At 69.0% G+C, this 22,965-nt stretch overlaps 1 protein-coding gene across 4 annotated transcripts in view; it reads right to left on the bottom strand.

The window, feature by feature from the left end:
- Window positions 1–22,965, bottom strand: part of SLC4A2 (solute carrier family 4 member 2) — a 104,162-nt gene that overhangs the window by 25,726 nt on the left and 55,471 nt on the right. For 3 of the 4 annotated variants that reach the window (XM_077808642.1, XM_077808641.1, XM_077808643.1), the window contains 9 exons: window positions 12,881–13,026; window positions 5,983–6,148; window positions 5,461–5,678; window positions 5,182–5,303; window positions 4,773–4,999; window positions 3,991–4,127; window positions 3,407–3,587; window positions 3,149–3,284; window positions 2,458–2,638 (listed from right to left, as the gene is read on the bottom strand). In XM_077808642.1, coding sequence (XP_077664768.1) covers window positions 2,458–2,638; window positions 3,149–3,284; window positions 3,407–3,587; window positions 3,991–4,127; window positions 4,773–4,999; window positions 5,182–5,303; window positions 5,461–5,678; window positions 5,983–6,148; window positions 12,881–12,940 — 1,428 coding nt within the window. In that variant the 5' untranslated portion in view covers window positions 12,941–13,026. The remainder of the gene's footprint in view (window positions 1–2,457; window positions 2,639–3,148; window positions 3,285–3,406; window positions 3,588–3,990; window positions 4,128–4,772; window positions 5,000–5,181; window positions 5,304–5,460; window positions 5,679–5,982; window positions 6,149–12,880; window positions 13,027–22,965) is intronic. The other variant, XM_077808644.1, reaches the window with a different exon arrangement.

Below are 22,965 nucleotides of genomic sequence, written 5' to 3'. Positions count from 1 at the left end.
AACAGACAGAGTGTCTCTCAGGCTGAGTCAGGCGAGGATTTGTCTGAGATATCGGAGGTGGTTCTGAATTCAAATGAAACTCAGAAGGAATTCATTATGGCCCAGCGGAGTGATATATCACTAGAGAGAGCCAGGAATGATGCTCAAAGTCAGATCCCAGCTAGTGAAGAGAGGCAGGTTTTTCATGCTGTTGTATAGGGAGCCTCCTAGGGGAAGGAAGCATTCCCAAACAGGAGTTCGCAAACAGCTTGTGGTACCTGAGAGTTATCGCAGTGATCGATTTATTGAAGGTCACTGAGAGTACCGCAGGAGCTGTGAACTGTGCCAGAAGCGTAAGGGGTTAAGGGGGCCTAGCAAGGGGCCCCTCCAGCCTCTGCCCATTATTGGGGAGGCTTGTGCCAGGGTGTCTGTGGATATTGTGGGACCACTCCCAAAACCTTCCAGGAATGGGAAGAAATACATCCGTGTGCTGGTAGATTTTGCTACCAGATACACTGAGGCTGTCGCATTGTGTAATATTGAGGCAGAGACAGTGGCAACGGCCTTGTTCTCTCTCTTTAGCATGGCGGGTTTTCCCAAGGAAATAGTGTCTGACTGTGGCTCTAATTTTATGTCTGTGCTTTTCAAGCAGTTGTGGGAATTATGTGGGGTGAAGCACCTGAAAGCTGCTCCCTACCACCCCCAAACTAATGGTCTGGTGGAAAGGTTCAATGGGACCCTGAAGTCTATGTTGAAGATGTACATGGATAGACACCAGAATGACAGGGATGTTATGCTGCTGGATCTATTGTACGCATACAGGAGTGTGCCCCAAGAGTCTACAGAGTTCGCTCCCTTTGAACTACTCTATGGGAGTGTGATGTTATTGACATAAGCTGGGACCGTATAGATCATTATTGCAACCAAGGTCCTGTAGTGGCACCAAATCTTGTATAAGGGGGGTCAAATAAGGTGTCTATGCCCTAGTCTACACTGGGGGAGGGGTGACCTAAGATACCCAACTTTCAGCTACGCGAATAGCAGAGCTGAAGTCGGCGGACCTTAGGTCGACTTACCTGGCCGTGAGAACGTCGGCAAGTCGACGGGAAGCACGTTCAGGGATCGATTTATCGCATCTAGACAAGACGCGATAAATCAATCCCCAATAAATCGATCACTACCTGCCGATCCGGGTGGGTAGTGAAGACCTGCCCATTGACAAGTTATGGTTGGCTGGTTATGATTATGCTGTCTATATGTGGGTATCATTTTTGTAGTTAAAGTTATGAATATTGGCTCTATCCTGTCTGTAGTTCAAATGTGTGCTGTGCTTCTGATTGACACCCCAGACAAGTTGGTGTCAGCTCTGCCCAGCCTGCTGGATGACCCATTAAGAACCATCAGCGATACAACTGACCCATTGCGAGAAGGCAGACACGCCTTGCGATTCAGCAAAGTATGCAGGGACTTGCCCATGTGACTCCAAACTCCATTCTGCTGTAATTTTCCACAGTAAGAACACAGAGGGGTTCTTACTCCTGGAAAAGTCTATAAAAGGCTGATGCCACATCTCCATCTTGTCTTCAGTCCTGCTTCCTACCTCTGGAGGGACTTTGCTACGCTGAAGCTTTGAACCAAGGACTGAAAGACCCATCCCAGCTGGGGATGTTCTCCAAAGACCTGATTTGAACCCGCAGTTTATTCCATGACTGCTACAAGCCTGAAGCAAGAACTTTGCCATTGCTGTGTGTCATTGATTCCGTTTAACCCATTCTAGCTCTCGTCTTTATCTTTTCCCTTTTATGAATAAACCTTTAGATTTTAGATTCTAAAGGATTGTGAACACGTGATTTGTGGGCAAGATCTGACTTGTATATTGACCTGGGTCTGGGGCTTGGTCCTTCAGGATCGAGAGAACCTTTCTTCTTTTACTGGGGTATTGGTTTTCATAACCATTCGTCCCCATAACGAGTGGCCCTGGTGGTGATACTGGGAAACGGGAGTGTCTAAGGGAATTGCTTGTATGATTTGTGGCTAGCCAGTGGGGTAAAACCAAAGTCTTCTCTGGCTGGCTGGTTGGGGGTTTTCCTTAATAGTAAAGGAACTCCAGTTTGGGGCTGTAACTGCCCTTCTCTAAGCAATTTGTCCTGAATTGACACTCTCAGAAGTGTCCCGCCAAAGGCAGCATCATTACAGGGCGGTTGGGTGGATCAGGAAAGGGGACAAGGGGCCTCAGTGGTGCTCAGCAAGGGGGGGCAATAGCTCTTGGTGGGGGTGAGGCTCAGGAAGGGGGATGAGGGGCCCTGGGGAGGTCAGGAAAGGGGACGGGGGCTCAGGAAGGAGGATGAGGGGCCCCGTGGAGGTCAGGAAGGCGGACAAGGGGCCCTGGGGGGGTCAGGAAGGCAGAAGAGGGCCCAGGGGGTCCTGGGGGCTCAGGAAGAGGGTACTCGGGCACGCAGCACCCAGGCCCCCACTCACCTCCCGCTCCACCTCGACCCTGGCCTCATGTTCAGCAGGGTGGGCGCCGATGAGGGGCTCGGTGACCGTGGGCTCGCTGCCCTCGCCCACGTGGTTGGCGCTGTGGTGATGCACCAGCAGGGAGCCCAGGCTGCCGGCTGAGATGTTGCGGGGGAAGAAATCCTTCTCGTCACTCGGGTGGCTGCAGGACGAAGCCAGGGGAAGGGTCTGCCGCCTGCGCGCGCCAGGGACTCTGGGCCCCGGCCGGCCATTCTCCGGCCGGCCAGCGCGCTGCACGCTGGGACTTGGGGTCTCCCTGGAGCATCCGCTAGCACAGACCTCAGCGGGGGGCCGCCTCCCCCTCCCTTCTCCCTGAGCCCCCTTCAAACCGGCCAGGGCCCTGACGGGCCGCAGACGTCTGCAGCCTGCTCTCAGACTGGGTGTGGGTGGGGCAAAGAGCCTGCACCCACCACGCCAGCACAGCCTTGGGCTTCGCCCCAAGTGATGCCCGGGAGCGTAACAGGCACTCGCCAGTGGGACAGTCGGGCGGCCCTGGCACTTGGCTCGAGGCCCCAGGGGGCTGGGTGTGTGCACACGGCTCCCTCCCCCAGGCCCCAGAGACCACGCCAGGCCCCAGCAGGGAGTGAGCAGCCGCATGGCGCTAGCCTGGGGCGATTCCCTCTCCAGGCCCCAGGGCGCGCGGGCAGGTCACCTGTGCTTTAGCAGCAGTGCCCGCAGTATGTTGGCGCGGTCCTCAGCCCGGATCTGGTCTGAGATGATCATCTGCTCCACCACCTGGTGTGCCACCCCCGGCAACGTCTTCTGGTCCAGGTCCAGGAGCACGGCCCCTGGGGGCAGAGCCGAGGGCTAAGCAGAGAGGCCGAGGTGCCACCCCGCTCTACCCATCCGCCCGAGCCGCAGCCAGGCCTGGCCGGGACCTCCCACCCCTGGCTGCACCCCTCCCACCTACCATGGGAGAGGGTCTTGCGCAGCTCCAGCAGGCTGCGGAAGCTCAAGGAGGCCACATGGGGCTTCCCCCAGCGATCGGTCTCCTCCTCCACATCTTCCTCGAACTTGATCCAGCGTGCTGTCTCCTTCCACTGCAGCTCCTGGTTCTTGTCCACCACCAGCTCATTCAGCTCCACAAAGACCTGCCAGGGCAGAGGTAGGGTCCGTGGGACTCAGGGGGTGGGGCTGGGGTCCGCTTGGACGGCTGCCAGACCCTTGCCCCTGGTGCCCGTCCCCCAGCCCCTGCCCCCCATGTACTCCAGCCCCTGCACGGATCCCAGCCCACAGCCCGGCCCCCACAGTGCCCAGCCCCCAGCCCCTGCCCCCCCATGGGACCCCATTTCCCAGACCCTGCCCCCCCCATGGACCCCAAACCTTTCCCCTTCCCCCCATGGCACTCCATTCCCCAGCTCCGCCCCACCATGCACCCCGGCCCCTGCAACCCCATCCCCTGGCCCTCATGGTGCCCATCCCCCCCATGACCCCCATCCCCTGCTCCCTGTGGCCCCCCCCCATCCCCTACCCCGTTGGCCCCACCCCAGTCACCTCGTGTGGCTGCCGGTCGTGTTTCCTGTGCCGGGCGCTCGGCTCCGCGTGGTCTTTGCTGACGTGCACGACTTGACCCTTGGCGCTCTTGCGGACCAGGTGCCGTCGGACCCCAGGCACGTCCTCGAACCTGTGGCCTGCGGGGAGACAGGCAGCGGTGCTGAGCCTGGCGCTGGGGGAAGCTGGAGGCATTTCTCCGCCGCCACTTCTCCTCCTGTTGGCGCAGGCGAGGGAGCCGCTGGTTGCTGCCCGCCGGCGGGAGGGGCATGTGGGATCGCACACCTGCCCCAGCTGTCCGGCTGCCCCAGGCCCAGCTCCTGCAGGGGAAACGCTGCAGAGCTGCCCAGCGGCTGCCCCAGGCCGTGGTGCTGAGGCATCCTGTCTGTGCTGCATGAGTGCAATGTGTGTGTGTGTGTGGAGAGGGGTGTCCAGGGGGGCAGCGAGTTTCCCTGGCCCAGCACAGGGGATCCACCAGGGAGGCTCAGTCAGGCTGTGGGGCCCCCACATGAAGCCTGGCCCCCGGGGTACCGGTGACACGCAGCCTGTGGGTGGCTCCCCCTGGCCTGGCTTGGCGAGGAGCTCCACTGATTGTATTCCCATCGCGCCCACGTGGCCACCCCACCCCAGCACCCCTCTGTGCCAGGGGCTGAACACACCCAGTCCAGAGACAGTCCCTGCCCTACACAGCTGGTGCCCCGATGCTGCACCATCCACACAGATCAGCTCGGGGCCATGTCCCCGGCCCACGCCCCTCCTCCCTGGCCAGGGCCTGGGGCACTCACTCTTCATGTAGTCCAGGTCGGCTGAGGCCAGGGTCTGGGCCTCCGATTCATCCGTGGGCACCTTCTGGTACTGGGCCTGCTCCACTCCCGTCATGCTGCCAATGCGCCGCCTCTCGTTCAGGTTGTAGCTCCGGTGCCCCAGCTGGGACTTGGCAACGGGGCGGCCTGGGCAGCTGGGCTCGTCTGCACTGGGCCCATCGGGCCCACGGTCCTCCTCGGCCCTGGGGCTGGAACAGACACCTGCCTCAGAGCTGGGGTCCCGGGCTGGGCCCTGCCACCAGCCCCCTGGGGCAGTGCCCAGCCCCACCGCGAGCAGCCGAGGAGCCCTTGAGCCCCAGCGCCCAGATGCCCCTGTGCCAAGACCCCTGCCGCTCTGCTCCGTGCAGCCGGTCCCCAGATGCTCACTCACCCAGCCCCCTTGGGGTCCGTAACTGCAGCCCCCAACAGCTCCATGGGGGAGCTCGGCAGAAACGTTGGGGTTGTGGGCTCCTCTGGGCGGCGCTCGGCAGCCTCATCCTCCTGCAAGAAGAACTGAGAAGGGACATGGCTTGGGGCACCGGCGGCGACAGCAGGGTCTGGGGGTCCTGCCCTTGTGGCCCCAGCCCTGGCTGCCAGAGCCCCTCCTCTGGGCCCCCCTCACTGCTCCAGCTGACCCCTCCCGCTCCCTGCTGGGCCCCCAGCCCTGTACCTGGATCCCCCCGGGCAGGTCCTCGGCCGACCGCTCTGGCTCCGTGTCACAGGTGTCATCCTCATCCTCCTCCGCCTCCTCGATGGTGGGAGTCTCCCCTGGAACGGACGCCCGGCGCCGCTTCTTCTTGCCCTTCTGCCCCCCCTTCTTCCTGCGGGCATCAGGGGGCAGGTGCGTGGAGAGGGGGTGGTGAATGTGGTGGGACGACTGGCGGTGATCTGGGAGGAACAGAAGGCATGGGCATGGGCACCGAGCTGGGGCCAGACCCTGCCTGCCTCCCCGCCTCGCCACACCATGCCCCCGGGCTGCCCCCACCTCCACAGCACCCACATGCCATCAGCCGCCCGCCCGGCACTAGCGTGGCCCAGGTGCCCCACGGCGCTGCCAGGCCGGAGCATCTCCCCACCGGCGCCCAGGAGCCAATGAACCAGCCTGGGGCCGCCCCCACGGGCCGTGTCCTCTGCGCCCTGCCCCTGCACTGGCCCCGGACGCCCTGCCCTGCCCCTCCCCGCCCTCTCTCACACTCAAAGTCCTCCTCGCTGTAGCTCCGGCCGGCCTCCTCCCCGTTGCGCGGGTGCGAGTCGTGCAGGATCTCCTCGAAGCGCTCCACGCCCAGCGTCTTGTTCAGGTCAGTCTCCTCCTCCTCCACCGCCGTGGGCGAGCTGGGGCCCAGGGCCTCCGCCTCCGGCTGGGGAAACACAGGGCCGAGAGATGCCCCGGATCAGCGCCACAGCCCCACCGCGACCGCCCCCGGCCAAGCCCCCATCCCCAGCCGAGCCCCCGCCCCGCAGCCCCCGCCCCTGCCAAGCCCCTGCCCCCTGCCGAGCCCCCACCCATCTCCCCACAGCCCCCACCCCTTGCTGAGGCCCCGCCCCGCTCCCCGCAGCCCCGCCGCGACAGCCCCTGGCCGAGCCCCCGTCCCCGGCCGAGCCCCCACCCCGCAGCCCAGCACCCCGCAGCCCAGCACCCCGCAGCCCCCACCCCCTGCCGAGCCCCCGCCCTGCAGCCCCTGCACCCTGCTGAGCCCCCGCTCCCCGCAGCCCGCAGCCCCCACCCCCTGCCGAGCCCCCGCCCCGCAGCCCAGCGGCCCCTGCCGAACCCCCGCCCCGCAGCCCAGCGCCCCTCGAACGGCACTGGGGCATTGAGGCCAGCACTGCCGGGCCAGAGCCTGTCCAGCCCAGCGTCCCCTGCAGCAGCCTGGCTGCCCTGCTGAGTCTCCCTTCCGAGTACGCCCCAGCCAGCCCCAGCCCCAGCCCCAGCCCCAGCCCCAGCCCCTGCTCAGGCCCCGAGGGGTCACGGCCCAGTGCCGGCTGCACTGAAGCCAGGCCGGTCACACGCTCCGCACAGCCGGTACCCGAGGTGCCAGGCCCGGCGGACGCTGCCCCACGAGGCAGCCCGGAGAGCCCGCCCTGCCCGGGGGTTTGGAGTCCCTGTGCGGTGGGGGCCCAGAGCGGAGCGGTGACCGGCTCCATCCCAGCCAGGCAGAGATCAGCCTGGCCCAGCGGGGGGGGATCAGTGCCCCGGGGGGGCCTGACACCCCAGCTCCCCTCTGGACCCCACAATGCAGGGCTGGGCCCCCGTGCCCCGAGTCCCGGCAGGAGGGACCACAGGTCTCTGCCCTCCGGGGGGACCTGCGGGGCTGGCTGCAGCATTGCTCCCCGCTCAGCCTGCCATACTGGGGCAGCAACCCCCCACCCAGTGATGGAGCCCCACAGGTTTCGTCTCCCCGTCTGCCCACCCCCCGGCGACCGAGCCCTGCATCTCCTCTCCCCTCCTCCCTCGGCGACCGAGCCCCACACGTCTCATCTCCCCCTCTGCCCCACACAGCGACCGAGCCCCATACGTCTCCTCTCCTCTCCTCCCTCGGCGACCGAGCCCCACACGTCTCGTCTCCCCCTCTGCCCCACACAGCAACCGAGCCTCACACGTCTCCTCTCCCCTCCTCCCTCGGCGACCGAGCCCCACACGTCTCGTCTCCCCCTCTGCCCCACACAGCGACCGAGCCCCATACGTCTCCTCTCCCCTCCTCCCTCGGCGACCGAGCCCCACACGTCTCGTCTCCCCCTCTGCCCCACACAGCGACCGAGCCCCACATGTCTCTTCTCCCCTCCTCCCTCAGCGACCGAGCCCCACATGTCTTGTCTCCCCCTCCACCCCCTCAGCCACTGAGTCCTACGTCTCCTCTCCCCTCCTCCCTCAGCGACCGAGGCCCACATGTCTCCTCTCCCCTTCTCCCTTGGCGACCGAGCCCCACATATCTTGTCTCCCCCTCCGCCCCTCCCAGCCACCGAGCCCTACGTCTCCTCTCCCCTCCAGCCCCCCAACCCCCAGTGATGGAGCCCTGCGTCTCATCTCTCCTCCAATCCCCGCAGCGATGGAGCCCTGCGTCTCATTCTCCCCCAACGATGGAGCCCCGCATCTCCTCTCCCCTCCACCCCCCCAGCCCAGCTCGTGTGGCTCAGGCTGCCGCACCCCCTGCCGGAGGTGGCTGCTCCCCGCACTGCGGCCGGGGGGCCCTGCCCCCTCCTACCTGAGCCATGGGGGGGCCGCCGGGCAGCGTGGGGACAGGGGCTGAGGGGCTGCTGCTGCTCCCTGCGCCCCGCTCCGGCCCCGCCGGCCAGGCAGCCGGCGCTGAGCTTTATGGGGCTCTGCCGACTCGGGAAGGTCGCGGCCGCGGGAGGGACGGGAGCAGCGGGAGGCGACAGGCGGCTCCTTCCCTCGGTGCCACTCCAAATATTGACGGAGGCTCCCCGCGCCGGGGCCGCCGGCCGCCAGCTCCGGCACACGCCTGAAGGTGCCCTCTGCGCGGGAGCGGCTCTCCCCGGGCTCGCCAAGAGCATCTCCGGGTGAGTCCCACGCCTGCCCCGGGACTCCCCCGCCCCCATGGGGCCGGAGAGGGGCCCCCAGAGCCCCCACCCCGCTGAGGGCCTGACTGCAGGGCCCCGCTCTCCCCGGCTATGCTGCGCTATGGGTGACCAGGTCCCTTCTCCCAAGGGTGCTGTGCTGGCAGGGGCAGGCCCCCCTTCACCCAGGGGTGCAGTGGGGGGTCAGGTCCCCCTTCACCCAGGGGTGCAGTGCTGCGGGCAGGTGCCCCCTTCTCCTGAGGTCTGGCATGGGCACTAGCCAAGGGAGGAAACAGCTGTGGGTCCTGGCCCCACCCCTGGCCCTGGAGGGAGCATCTGCCCCGGGACACGGCCCTTCCCAAAGAGGGGTGCAGAGGGGCTGTGGGGGGAAGGCAGTGCCCCCAGCCCACCCGCGCTGCCCCCACCCCATCATTGTCCCCACGAGAGCCTGACGTGCAGCCCTCCCGCCTCCCCACCCTGCCGTGACCCCACATTGACCCCTCCCTCCCCGCCATCCCCTCCCCACCCCACCACATCCCCAGACCTCCCTGCCTCACCCCACTGTGACCCCCGACATCCCTATCCTACCCCAGCCATAACCCCTGACCTCCCCCCAACCCATCCCCACCACGTCCCCAGACTTCCCTGCCCCACCCCACTGTGACCCCAGACATCCCCCCCACTCCTGCCGTGACCCCTGACCTCTCCCCAGCCCACCCCCACCATGTCCCCAGACCTCCCTGCCCCACCCCACTGTGAGCCCTGACCTCTCCCCAACGCACCCCTGCTGTGTCCCACAACCTCCCCGCCCCATACCCGCCATGACCCCAGACCTCCCTGCCCCACCCCACTGCGACCCCCAACATCCCTACCCCATCCCCACCATGACCCCCGATCTCTCCCCAACCCACCCCAGCTGTGTCCCCAGAACTCCCTGCCCCACCCCACTGCGACCCCCGACATCTCTGCCCCATCCCCACTGTGACCCCAACCTCTCCCTAACCTCTCCCCAACCCACCCCACTGTGACCCCAGACATCCCCCTCAACCCCGCCGTGACTCCTGACCTCTCCCCAACCCACCCCCAGACCTCCCTGCCCCACCCCACTGTGACCCCTCCTGCCTCCCCACCCTGCCGCCCCACATTCACCCCTCCCTCCCTGCCATCCCCACCCCACCCCACCACGTCCCCAGACCTCCCTGCCCCACCCCACTGCGACCCCAGACATCCCTACCCCATCCCCACCATGACACCCGACCTCTCCCCAACCCACCCCTGCTGTGTCCCCAGAACTCCCTGCCCCGCCCCACTGCGACCCCCGACATCTCCACCCCATCCCCGCCGTGACACCAACTTCTCCCCAACCCACCCCACTGTGACCCCAGACATCCCCCCCACCCCCGCCGTGACCCCTGACCTCTCCCCAACCCACCCCTGCTGTGTCCCACAACCTCCCTGCCCCTTTCCCGCCATTACCCCAGATCTCCCTCCCCCACCCCACTGCGACCCCCAACATCCCTACCCCATCCCCACCATGACCCCCGATCTCTCCCCAACCCACCCCTGCTGTGTCCCCAGAACTCCCTGCCCCGCCCCACTGCGACCCCCGACATCTCCACCCCATCCCCGCCGTGACACCAACCTCTCCCCAACCCACCCCACTGTGACCCCAGACATCCCCCCCACCCCCGCCGTGACCCCTGACCTCTCCCCAACCCACCCCCACCGCATCCTCAGACCTCCCTGCCCCACCCCACTTCGACCCCAGACCTCTCCATCCCACCCCCACCGTGACCCCTGACATCCCCACCCCATCCCTGCCGTGACCTCCGACCTCTCCGCATCCCACCCCTGCCGTGACCCCTAACCTCCCTGCCTCACCCCACTGTGACCCCCGATCTCTCCCCATCCAACCCCCGCCGTGACCCGGAACAACCCCTGCTGTCCTGAACCAGCTGCAACACTCAGTGACCCCGCCCCCACCGCAACCCCAACCTCCCCCCAGCCCCACTGCCTGCCCCACATCCTCACTGCCCTGCCCACCCCACTGCCTGCCCCACATCTTCACTGCCTAGCCCAGCTCCCAGCCCCACTGCCCTGCCCCACATCCTCACTGCCTAGCCCAGCTCCCAGCCCCACTGCCCTGCCCCACATCCTCACTGTCCAGCCCACCCCACTGCCTGCCCCACATCCTCACTGCCCAGGCCACCCCACTGCCTGCCCCACATCCTTACTGTCCAGCCCAGCCCCCAGCCCCACTGCCTGCTCCCCATCTGGACTACCCAGCCCACCCGACTGCCTGCCCCACATCCTCACTGTCCTGCCCACCCCACTACCTGCCCCATATTACAACTGCCCAGCCCACCCCACTGCCTGCCCCACATCCTTATTGTCCTGCTCCACTTCCTCACTACCCAGCCCAGCTCACTGCTCTTCCCCACATCCTCACTGCCCAGTCCACCCCACTGCCTGCCCCACATTCTCACTCCTCTGCCCACCCCACTGCCTGCCTCACTGCCTCGCCCCACATTCTCACTGCCCAGCCCACCACACTGCCCTGCCCCACATCCTTACTGCCCAGCCCCGCCTGAGCCCCACTATTGTGCCCCACATCCTCCCTTGCTGTCCCACCTCTTCCCATAGCCCCACACCCCAGCTCCTCCACCTTCTCCTCCCTGTCTCACTGCCCCATCCATAAGCCCAGCCAGGCCCTGCCATCGGCTCGCCCAGCCCAGAACAGCCCCCAGCCAGCGTGAAGGGGGCCAGACACGCTCTGTGCTGCTGGCTCTGGCCGGTCTCTGGGGAGGGGAACAGAGGTGTAGGGAGACCCTGTGGGCACAGCCCTGCCCTGGGGCTCCCCCAGCAGCCCCCACAGCACGGTGTGCGCCAGGAGCTGCAGGAGGAAAATGCCAGGCGTGGCAGCTCCTCTCCCGGGCCCAGGGAGCAGGTGCGTCCTACCTGGCAGCCCAACAGAAAGTCCATGGCAGCAGGACTCGCCCAGAGGCGGCCGGAGGGGCAGGAGGGCGCGCGGCAGGCCCCATCCCGCATCACGTGCCGGCTGTTGCCTCAGCAATGGGGAGCTGGCCCAACGGCCCGGGCCAGGCACCCACTGGCTGGGCTCCCAGGGTGAATCATTAACCCGCTACCTGCAGATGCGCCGAGGCGATAACCCGACAACCAGCTTCCGTGCGGGGCAGGCGCTGGGGTGGCCGGGCTTGGGCGCGGCAAGCGACAGAGCGACAGAGCCACGAGCCAGAGCGGGGCCCCATCAACGCCGGGGGGGCTCCAGGCAAACGCTGAACCGAGCCCACCGCCACCCAGGGTGAAACACGGCATGTAACCCCCCGGCACAGCGCCCCAGCCCTGCCACCCTGTCCCCAGCACAGCCCCCCCCAGTCCCAGGCCGGGGCTGCCCCCCCAGCACAGCCCCCCCCAGTGCCAGGCCGGGGCAGAGTCTGCTCTCAGGGGCCTGTCTGTTCTCAGGGCCGTATAAAGACACAGGGGCGGGTGTCCCCTGGATGGGCCCAGTCCCCATCTCAGTGAAGCATGAGAACGGCAAATCCAAGCACCCGGATAGGGACACCCAGGAGCCCATGACCCCAAGGGGGATGGACCTCGCCCCCGCAGGGGGGAGCGGAACAAGGATCCCCACTGGAGAACTCGGGGCTGGGAGCGAGAAGGTGGGGACAAGAGTCGGAGGCTGGAAGGAGTCGGGGCTCCCACCTAGAGTCTGACCAAGGAGGCCGCCCAGACAGACAGAGCCAGACCCGAGGGTTCCCCACAGCCGGGCTGGGCTCGGGGCTGGCCAGGACGGACCCTGCTTGACCCTTCATTGCCCCAGGCTGCCCTAAAGGCCCCTAGGCTGGGCACCAGCTAACAACTGAACCCAGCTGTGCCCGCACTGGGAGGGTCCCTCCAGGGGCTGGGCGAGGGGCCCTGATCCCTGCACAGCGGCCGAGTCTCCCTCAGGGGCTGTCTCTGGGGGACTCGCTGCCCGGAGCTCGCGGAGGCGTGCGGGGAGCTGCAGGCCCAGAGGGCGAGTCTAGGGGGCAGTGAGACCGCGCGGCTCACCCTGAAAGAGTGGGACCCCCAGGGAGGCTGGCACAGTGAAGAGGCCTCCCAGAGACAGTTCCAAAGCTGGGGGGCGCAGCCCCGAGCCTGTGGGTTCGTGACAGGGACCCTCTCTGGGGCTGATCCTCAGCCCTCCACAGGGCATCGGGTGACCCTGCCAGCAGGGCCAGAGGATACAGGTCCCTGGGCCGAGCTTGCTGGGCCCAGTCACCGGCAAAACACTGGATGGCAGCTGCTCACATGGGGGCAGCCCCGAGCGTCCCAGCACCGCTCCAGGACCCCGAGGCTCTGCACATGGGTCCCACAGTTCAGCCGCCGGCTCTGCCCTCTGGTCCCGGGCAGCTCCAGGAGCTCCAGGCTTTGCACGTGGACCCCACAGCTCGACCGCTGGCTCTGCCCTCTAGTCCCAGGGCAGCTCCAGGCTTTGCACTTGGGCCCCACGGCTCGGCCGCTGCCTCTGCCCAGTGGTCCCGGGGTAGATCCAGCCGTCCACACCTCCTACTTACGCTCTCGAAGGCAGAGGAGACGATGTGGTGAATCCCGGAGGAAACCTGGGAGCGGCTCATGGCGCAGGCCGAGTAGCTGGTGCCTGGCCCCGTTAACCTTTCTCTTTCTCACTCGGGCTCAGAAGGCGATGGCGGGGCAGCATCACCTGGGCAGGGGAAGAGCAGAGGAGGGGCCTGGGTCACATACAGCCATGCCAGTCAGGGCCTTGGCCTGGCTTCCCCCTCCCCGCAGCTCCAGCCCCAACTCTGAAGAGGGGGCTTCCGGGAGCCACACTCACAACCCAGAGGATCCCAGACATCCCCACCGCCCTGGGCCCCACCCCAGAGGAGGCCGCACTCTGGGGGCATGCGGATGGGACCCCATGTGCTGTGGCTCCCCCTCACGCTCCCCCACGGAGGGACAGCCGTGCTGTGTGGGGCAAGGTCTCTGGCCCCACGGCTGCGCTCCCAGGCAGGGGGAGAGGTGGGCACTGGCCAGGCCGGGCGGCAGGAGGGCAGAGGCAGTGAGCAAAGGAAAACAGAGGGACTGGCTGCGTGCAGGGTGGAGGCTCCAGCCAGGTTTGTCTTGGCCCCAAGGCCCTGAAAGACAGAGCAGGCGCCAAGAGAAACGCAGCAGGGCAGCGAGTGGGAGCGGGGTCCCCAGCCAGCGCACGCCGGTGCAGCCGTGGGGGCAGGCTGGGGCACAGGCTCAATTTGCACTGCAAGCCGGGAGCCCCCAGCCTGAGACAGAGCAACCACTGTGCCCACCCCACCTGAGCCCTGCCCCACAGCCTGCAGCTGCCAACTTCGGCAGAGGAGGAAAGTGGGGCAGGGGGGTAGGAGTGGGGTGGCGGGGGCAGGAGAATGAGGGGGCCTGGAGGGGAAGGAGGCAGGAGGGGGAGGGAGCAGGGGTCCGGAGCTGCTCTCCCTGCTGCCAGGATCCGACGCACTTGGGGCATCTCCAGGCCCTGCGTGAAGCAGAGGCCGAGGGGCGCCCGAGACCCAGGGGTTTCTGCCTCCGACCTGTGCTGAGGGGCCTGGCTCACAGCGCAGGCCGGGCCGGAGGGCAGGCAGCTGGCCCGAGCTGCAGGGATGCCTGCGGTGCTCACAGCCCTGGGCCACGTGGCCGGGGGCCTCGCAACCCCTAGGTCCCAGCCCAGGGCCCAGCTGCAAGCTGGGGAGCCACTGGCAACACGACAGCTTCACTAAGGGGCAAATCACAGGCCAGACTGAGCCGCCCCCCAGCTCGGAGCCATGGGCACAGCCCTCCCAGCCCCTGGGGCCATGGGCACAGCCCTCCCAGCCCCCGGGGCCATGGGCACAGCCCCCCCTCCAGCTCCCAGGGCCCTGGGCACAGCCCCCCCGAGCTCCCGGGGCCACGGGCACAGCCCTCTCAGCCCCCGGGACCATGGGCACAGCCCTCCCAGTCCCCGGGGCCATGGGCACAGCCCTCTCAGCCCCCGGGGCCATGAGCACAGCCCCCCCTCCAGCTCCTAGGGCCCTGGGCACAGCCCCCCCAGCTCCCGGGGCCATGGGCACAGCCCCCCACCAACCCCCAGGGCCATGGACACAGCCCTCCCAGCCCCCGGGGCCATGGGCACAGCCCCTCCCAGTCCCCGGGGCCATGGGCACAGCCCTCCCAGCCCCTGGGGCCATGGGCACAGCCCTCCCAGTCCCCGGGGCCATGGGCACAGCCCCCCCTCCAGCTCCCAGGGCCCTGGGCACAGCCCCCCCAGCTCCCGGGGCCATGGGCACAGCCCTCCCAGCCCCTGGGGCCATGGGCACAGCCCCCCCAGCTCCCGGGGCCATGGGCACAGCCCTCCCCAGCTCCCGGGGCCATGGGCACAGCCCCCCGCAGCTCCCGGGGCCATGGGCACAGCCCTCCCCAGCTCCCGGGGCCATGGGCACAGCCCTCCCCAGCTCCCGGGGCCATGGGCACAGCCCTCCCAGCCCCTGGGGCCATGGGCACAGCCCTCCCCAGCTCCCGGGGCCATGGGCACAGCCCTCCCCAGCTCCTGGGGCCATGGGCACAGTCCCCCCCAGCTCCCGGGGCCATGGACACAGCCCCCCGCAGCCCCGCGCTGTGCTACAGGCCCCTGCGACGGCCCCGCTGTGAGCTACCTGTAGCAGTAGGATTTTATGTTTGTATTTTATATAATTTAGAATGAATGATTAAGAATAATAATGTAGCATTAATTAAACTTATTGCTGTATGATTTAACCATATCCTGTCAGCCACCCTATTGGAATACCGGAAAGGAATGGCCTACGGGGCCGCTGGTAAAATCGCATCGGACAGGCGGCCTGTGTCTGAACTGACGTTAAGGCAGAAACAGACCAGAGCAGTCCTTGTGGCTGATTACCGTCACCTTTTGTTCTAGGAGAAGTTTTCATTGCCGTATTTGCTATAAGGTCTTGTTTCTTATCTGCATTGCAAACGAAGCTGTGTACGGGTCTTTTGTAATCCCTTTAGTAACCATATCACCCTTTCTAAAACGTTATCCTCTTTGAAATTCTCTGTAAAATTGTTTGGTATAAGTAAAGGATGTGTGCCTGGTTAAGGAGTGTGAAAGCCATCACAAATGTCCGGATGGTCAAGAAGAAGTGAGAGACTTGGAGAAACAATCAGAAAACATCCATTGTATCTGAAGCTAAACAAGTTAGCAGCATAAACAACCTCAGAGGTGAGGCAAACACCACCAAAGATGAGACAACAAAGAAGAGAGAAAGCGGAAAACCCCAAGATTAACCCCATTTAAGGACTAACGATTACAGAATGACATTGCAAAATCCACAGACTCAAATGGGAACTTACAAGCGTAAAGCTGGGGTGCTTTGCCATGAGACTCTGGGTTCAGTCCTGTAAAGCCTCGGATCGTGACTGGTGACTATAGGACCATCTGCAGGACACGTGTGTGTGTGTGTGTGTGTGACTGAATGCGTGTGCTATCGTATTTTCAATAAACGCGGGTGTATTGCCTTTTCCCCTGAAAAAGATCCCGTGTGTTTCTTATGACCATAACATACAGGCCCCTGCGACGCCCCCGCCCCGTGCCACAGACCCCTGCGACGCCCCCGCCCCGTGCCACAGACCCCTGCGACGCCCCCGCCCCGTCCCACAGGCCCCTGCAACGCCCCCGCCCCGTCCCACAGGCCCCTGCGACGCCCCCGCCCCGTGTCACAGGCCCCTGCCACGCCCCCGCCCCGTGCCACAGGCCCCTGCGACGCCCCCGCCCCGTCCCACAGGCCCCAACGACGCCCCCGCCCCGTCCCACAGGCCCCTACGACGCCCCCGCCCCATGACACAGGCCCCACGACCCTCCCGCCCCGTTCCACAGGCCCCACGACCCCCCCGCCCAGTCCCACAGGCCCCAACGACGCCCCCGCCCCGTCCCACAGGTCCCGCGACGCCCCCGCCCCGTCCCACAGGCCCCGCGACGCCCCCGCCCCGTGCCACAGGCCCCCACGACGCCCCCGCCCCGTCCCACAGGCCCCGCGACGCCCCCGCCCCGTCCCACAGGTCCCGCGACGCCCCCGCCCCGTCCCACAGGCCCCTGCGACCCCCCGCCCCGTGCCACAGGCCCCTGCAACGCCCCCGCCCCGTCCCACAGGCCCCTGCGACGCCCCCCGCCCCGTGCCACAGGCCCCTGCCACGCCCCCGCCCCGTGCCACAGGCCCCTGCGACGCCCCCGCCCCGTCCCACAGGCCCCTACGACGCCCCCGCCCCATGACACAGGCCCCACGACCCTCCCGCCCCGTTCCACAGGCCCCACGACCCCCCCGCCCAGTCCCACAGGCCCCAACGACGCCCCCGCCCCGTCCCACAGGTCCCGCGACGCCCCCGCCCCGTCCCACAGGCCCCTGCGACCCCCCCGCCCCGTGCCACAGGCCCCCGCGACGCCCCCGCCCCGTCCCACAGGCCCCGCGACGCCCCCGCCCCGTCCCACAGGCCCCTGCGACGCCCCCGCCCCGTGACACAGGCCCCACGACCCCCCGCCCCGTCCCACAGGCCCCTGCGACCCCCCCCCCCGTCCCACAGGCCCCGCGACGCCCCCGCCCCATCCACAGGCCCCTGCAATGCCCCCGCCCCGTGCCACAGGCCCCCGCGACGCCCCCGCCCCGTCCCACAGGCCCCGCGACGCCCCTGCCCCGTCCCACAGGCCCCCGCGACGCCCCCGCCCCGTGCCACAGGCCCCTGTGACGCCCCCCCCCGTCCCACAGGCCCCTGTGACGCCCCCGCCCCGTGCCACAGACCCCACGACCCCCCCGCCCCATGAAACAGGCCCCTGCGACGCCCCCCGCCCCGTCCCACAGGCCCCGCGACGCCCCCGCCCCGTGCTACTGGCTCCGCCACGGCCCCCACCCCGTGCCACTTGCCCCGCCACGGCCCCCGCCCCGTGCCACAGCCCCTGCGACCTCCCCGCCCCATGACACAGGCCCCTGAGACGCCCCCGCCCCGTCCCACAAGCCCCGCGACGCCCCCGCCCCGTCCCACAGGCCCCGCGACGCCCCCGCCCCGTCCCACAGGCCCCCGCGACGCCCCCCCCGTCCCACAGGCCCCTGCGACGCCCCCGCCCCGTCCCACAGGCCCCGCGACGCCCCCGCCCCGTGCCACAGGCCCCCGCGACGCCCCCGCCCCGTCCCACAGGCCCCGCGACGCCCCCGCCCCGTGCCACAGGCCCCCGCGACGCCCCCGCCCCGTCCCACAGGCCCCTGCGACGCCCCCACCCCCGTGCCACAGGCCCCCGCGACGCCCCCCGCCCCGTCCCACAGGCCCCGCAACGCCCCCGCCCCGTCCCACAGGCCCCTGCGACGCCCCCGCCCCGTCCCACAGGCCCCTACGACGCCCCCGCCCCGTGCCACAGGCCCTGCGACGCCCCCCCCGTCCCACAGGCCCCTGCGATGCCCCCGCCCCGTGCCACAGGCCCCCGCGACGCCCCCCGCCCCGTGCCACAGGCCCCTGCGACGCCCCCGCCCCGTCCCACAGGCCCTGCGACGCCCCCCCCGTCCCACAGGCCCCGCAACGCCCCCGCCCCGTGCCACAGGCCCCCGCGACGCCCCCGCCCCGTCCCACAGGCCCCTACGACACCCCCGCCCCGTGCCACAGGCCCTGCGACGCCCCCCCCGTCCCACAGGCCCCGCAACGCCCCCGCCCCGTGCCACAGGCCCCGCGACGCCCCCGCCCTGTTCCACAGGCCCCGCGACGCCCCCGCCCCGTCCCACAGGCCCCTGCGACGCCCCCGCCCCGTCCCACAGGCCCCTGCGACGCCCCCGCCCCGTCCCACAGGCCCCTGCGACCCCCCCGCCCCGTCCCACAGGCCCCACGACCCCCCCGCCCCGTGTCACAGGCCCCTGTGACGCCCCCGCCCCGTCCCACAGACCCCCGCGACGCCCCCCCCGTCCCACAGGCCCCTGCGACGCCCCCGCCCCGTGCAACAGGCCCCTACGACGCCCCCGCCCCGTCCCACAGGCCCCTGCGACGCCCCCGCCCCGTGCCACAGGCCCCTGTGATGCCCCCGCCCCATGACACAGGCCCCTGCGACGCCCCCGCCCCGTCCCACAGGCCCCTGCGACCCCCCCGCCCCGTCCCACAGGCCCCACGACCCCCCCGCCCCGTGTCACAGGCCCCTGTGACGCCCCCGCCCCGTCCCCACAGACCCCTGCGACGCCCCCGCCCCGTCCCACAGGCCCCTGCGACGCCCCCGCCCCGTGCAACAGGCCCCTACGACGCCCCCGCCCCGTCCCACAGGCCCCCGCGACGCCCCCCCCGTCCCACAGGCCTCTGCGACACCCCCGCCCCGTGCAACAGGCCCCTACGACGCCCCCGCCCCGTCCCACAGGCCCCTGCGACGCCCCCCGCCCCGTGCCACAGGCCCCTGTGATGCCCCCGCCCCATGACACAGGCCCCTGCGACGCCCCCGCCCCGTCCCACAGGCCCCTGCGACCCCCCCGCCCCATGACACAGGCCCCTGCGACGCCCCCGCCCCGTCCCACAGGCCCCGCGACGCCCCCGCCCCGTCCCACAGGCCCCCGCGACGCCCCCGCCCTGTTCCACAGGCCCCTGCGACGCCCCCCCCGTCCCACAGGCCCCTGCGACGCCCCCGCCCCGTCCCACAGGCCCCAACGACGCCCCCGCCCCGTCCCACAGGCCCCGCGACCCCCCTGCCCCGTCCCACAGGCCCCTGCGACGCCCCCGCCCCGTGACACAGGCCCCACGACCCCCCCGCCCCGTTCCACAGGCCCCACGACCCCCCCGCCCCGTTCCACAGGCCCCACGACGCCCCCGCCCCGTACTACAGGCCCCGCGACGCCCCCGCCCCGTGCCACAGGCCCCTGCGACCCCCCCGCCCCATGACACAGGCCCCTGCGACGCCCCCACCCCGTCCCACAGGTCCCTACAACGCCCCCGCCCCGTCCCACAGGCCCCTGTGACGCCCCCGCCCCGTGACACAGGCCCCTGTGACGCCCCCGCCCCGTCCCACAGGCCCCTGTGACGCCCCCGCCCCGTCCCACAGCCTCCGCGACGCCCCCGCCCCGTGCCACAGGCCCCGCAATGCCCCCGCCCCATCCAGAGGCCCCTGCAATGCCTCCGCCCCGTGCCACAGGCCCCTGCGACGCCCCCGCCCCGTCCCACAGGCCCCTGCGACGCCCCCCCCGTCCCACAGGCCCCGCGACGCCCCCGCCCCGTCCCACAGACCCCTGCGATGCCCCCGCCCCGTCCCACAGGCCCCTACAACGCCCCCGCCCCCGTCCCACAGGCCCCTGTGACGCCCCCGCCCCGTGCCACAGGCCCCGCAACGCCCCCGCCCCATCCACAGGCCCCTGCAATGCCCCCGCCCCGTGCCACAGGCCCCTGCGACGCCCTCCCGCGTCCCACAGGCCCCGCGACGCCCCCCCCCCATCCCACAGGCCCTGCGACGCCCCCCCCTGTCCCACAGGCCCCTGCGACGCCCACCCCCCGTCCCACAGGCCCCTGTGACGCCCACGCCCCGTGACACAGGCCCCTGCGACGCCCCCGCCCCGTCCCCACAGGCCCCTGCGACGCCCCCCCCGTCCCACAGGCCCCGCGACGCCCCCCCGCCCGTGCCACAGGCCCCGCGACCCCCCCGCTGATCCCCGCGTCCAGCTGTCACTAGTACCCAGCTCTGCCAATCCCCGTGCCCTACCGCCACCGGTACCCAGCTGTGCCAATAGCCATCACCAGTACCCAGCTTCGCTGATCCCCGCGTCCAGCTACCACCGGTACCCAGCTCTGCCGATCCCTGCACCCAGCTGCCGCTGGCTCTGCGACCGGACTGTCCCATCTGCCTGGTGTTACACGCTCCCCAGGATTTTTTGTTCCATGAGGTGCAGACACGTGACTGGCAGGAGCTGAGGAGGAAGGTGGCGACTGATGACTGGCCCTCACATGGGTTACTCACCCAGCCCTCGTCATGGGAGTCCTCCCCTGGGCCTGGGCCTGGTGGCACTGACTGCCAAGGGCCTTCCCCTCCCCTGCCGCCCAGCCGGCATCAGCTCTTGCCCTGCACGGGGTGCAGGAGAGGGGATGGTGCAGGGCTCATGCTGGGCCCTTTCCTGGTCACACCTCAGCAGCAGCCGCCCAGGGCGGCTGGGTGTCTCCAGCGGTGCTGCCCAGGGGGCTGGATGAGGCCCCTGCTGGGGCTGGGCTGAGCACACCCAGGGGAAGCCCTGGACGTGCTCCCCAAGCCAGACTCAGCGAAAGTGCCCAGCACTCCTCAGGAGGCCCATGACGCCTGCCCAGGCCCAGCCTCTGCCCTCCCCACAAGACCCCGGAGGAACTGGGTACTGCCTGTGGGGCCCATAGCCCCACCCCATGGAAGTCTCGGAGCAGGCTCGGGCACATTCCGGGGAGCCCAGCACCAGCACTCAGCGGGGCACGGAGGGCGCTGCGTGGCCAGGCTCCCAGACCTGCTGCCAGTCCCTGGGTACTTGGGAATGCACCTGCCCTTTCCACGCACCTGCTGAGCTTGGGTGCCAAGGGCAGCTCCCCCGAAGGACAGGCAGGCACTGGGCACAAGGGCTGGCGGGTGGAGAGAGCACCCTGGCCTCTGACAATGGCACCATGAGAAGCAGCCACCCAGACGTACGGAGTCAGCTCAGCCGGGACCCTTCCCCGGACAGCTCTGCCCTTCCTTGCCTGATTGCATCGCCCCTGCCAGCTGCAGCCTCCGCCACTGCCCGGCTGTCCCCGGCTCCCCTTCGCTCAGACCTGAGCTGGCACTGGGATGAGCCCCCAGGCCCAACCAAGAGTCAGCCACTTACTGACGGCCCTCTGGGAATGGCCCACCCCAAATGTGGGGTACGTAGCCATTGGGACAGGTTTCCTCGCCCCACATTCCTGTTTGGAGCCCTCTGCGGGGAGCTGGGCCAGGCAGCGAGTTGGAGGTCCCTCGTTCAAACCTGAGCTCCTGCCTGCTGTACTGTCCCAACCCCCTCGCCCCCCGCCCCCCTGGGAAGGAGCTAAGCTCTGCCCTCCCCAGAAGTGGCTGCATGTTTATCTGCATGCCCCATCTGAGGAGTCCCCAGGTTGGGAGCTAGGTTGAGCTGTCAGGCCCCATGGCTGGGGGCTGGGTTGAGGGATGGGTTGGGTTGTCAGGCTCACTGCTGGTGGCTGGGGTGGGCTGTCAGGCCCCACGGCTGGAGGAGTCAGAGGTGCTGGGGGAGGGAGAAGCAGGATCCTTGGGAAGAAGCGGCTGGGCACCTGAGTCACTGTTTCCAGGGCCAGGGTTTTTCCAGGGCTGGCTGGGTGAGGCGGGGACACGGGGCTGCCCAAGGAGACGCTGGCTGGGCAGCTGGCAGTGCAGCCCCCAGGCCCCCGGAACAGTCCCTGCCCCACACGTCTCCATGCTGTGGTGCAGGCCAGAGCGGCAGGGTCGGGGAGATCCCACCTGGGACCAGCAGGGCTCTGAGCCCCTGGCAGCACCACCAGGCCCAGACAGGGCGAGTCAGAGCCCTGCCTGCGATGGGCTGGGGCGGGAGTAGCTGGGAGCCCTGCCCGCACCCCAGCCCTCCTGCCGTGCTCCTCACAGCGCCTCCTGCTGGGACTGGAGCAGGGGCTGAAATCGGAGCGCCTCCCCGCAGCCAGCTGGAGGGCGGAGGCAGCTCTCTCCTGACCCACAGCAGGGCTGGGGGGTGGTTCCCCTGTGGGATGGTAGGAGAGCTGAGCTCCTCTCCTCCCTATGGGATCAGGGAGCCTGGCAGTACCGCACCAGCCTCGTGCCAGCATGAGCCGGTGCCAAGGTTTCCGCAGCACTCGTCCAGACGAGATTACCCAGAGGAGCAGGCGAGGGAGGGGAGTTGCCAACCCAGAGCCCCCTCCCCTGCAGGGCCCCCTGTGCCTGCCCGGGCCGTGCCCCCGGACAGGCCCCCAGCCAGAGCCTCCCACAGAGCCGCTGCCAAGGAAGTGGGGAGGGAGCGGGGAGAGGGAGAGACAGTGCCTGCCCGAACAAATGCCTGTCCCACCCCTGCCCCTCGAGTCCTTCCTGGGGGGCAGGGAGAGGGAGCCGCTTTGTGCAGCATTTCTCTGGCAGGCATCGTGCCAGCAGGGCTCCGCGCCCCGGCCCCACACGCACAGGGCCCATCCGTCCCTTCCCCAGCCAGCGCCTGCCCCCCCCCACCCCGCGGCCTGGCTGGACTGGGGCTGGAGTGGCCGTGAGCCCCCCCCCACAGCCAGCACCCTGCCCTGCCCCCCCCAGCGCCCTGGCTGGGCTGGAGCTGGAGTGGCCGTGAGCCCCCCCACAGCCAGCACCCTGCCCTGCCCCCCCCAGCGCCCTGGCTGGGATGGGGCTGGAGTGGCCGTGAGACCCCCCCCACAGCCAGCACCCTGCCCTGCCCCCCCCAGCGCCCTGGCTGGGATGGGGCTGGAGTGGCCGCGAGCCCCCCCCCCAGCCAGCACCCTGCCCTGCCCCCCCCAGCGCCCCTGGCTGGGATGGGGCTGGAGTGGCCGTGAGCCCCCCCCCACAGCCAGCACCCTGCCCTGCCCCCCCCCAGCGCCCTGGCTGGGATGGGGCTGGAGTGGCCGTGAGACCCCCCCCACAGCCAGCACCCTGCCCTGCCCCCCCCCCAGCGCCCTGGCTGGGATGGGG

The sequence above is a fragment of the Eretmochelys imbricata genome, chromosome 2 (genome assembly GCF_965152235.1).
Source record: "Eretmochelys imbricata isolate rEreImb1 chromosome 2, rEreImb1.hap1, whole genome shotgun sequence".
Classification (NCBI taxonomy): domain Eukaryota; kingdom Metazoa; phylum Chordata; order Testudines; family Cheloniidae; genus Eretmochelys; species Eretmochelys imbricata.
The sequence above is the reverse complement of the archived record's forward strand: the minus strand, read 5'-3'. Positions and strand labels throughout refer to the sequence as shown.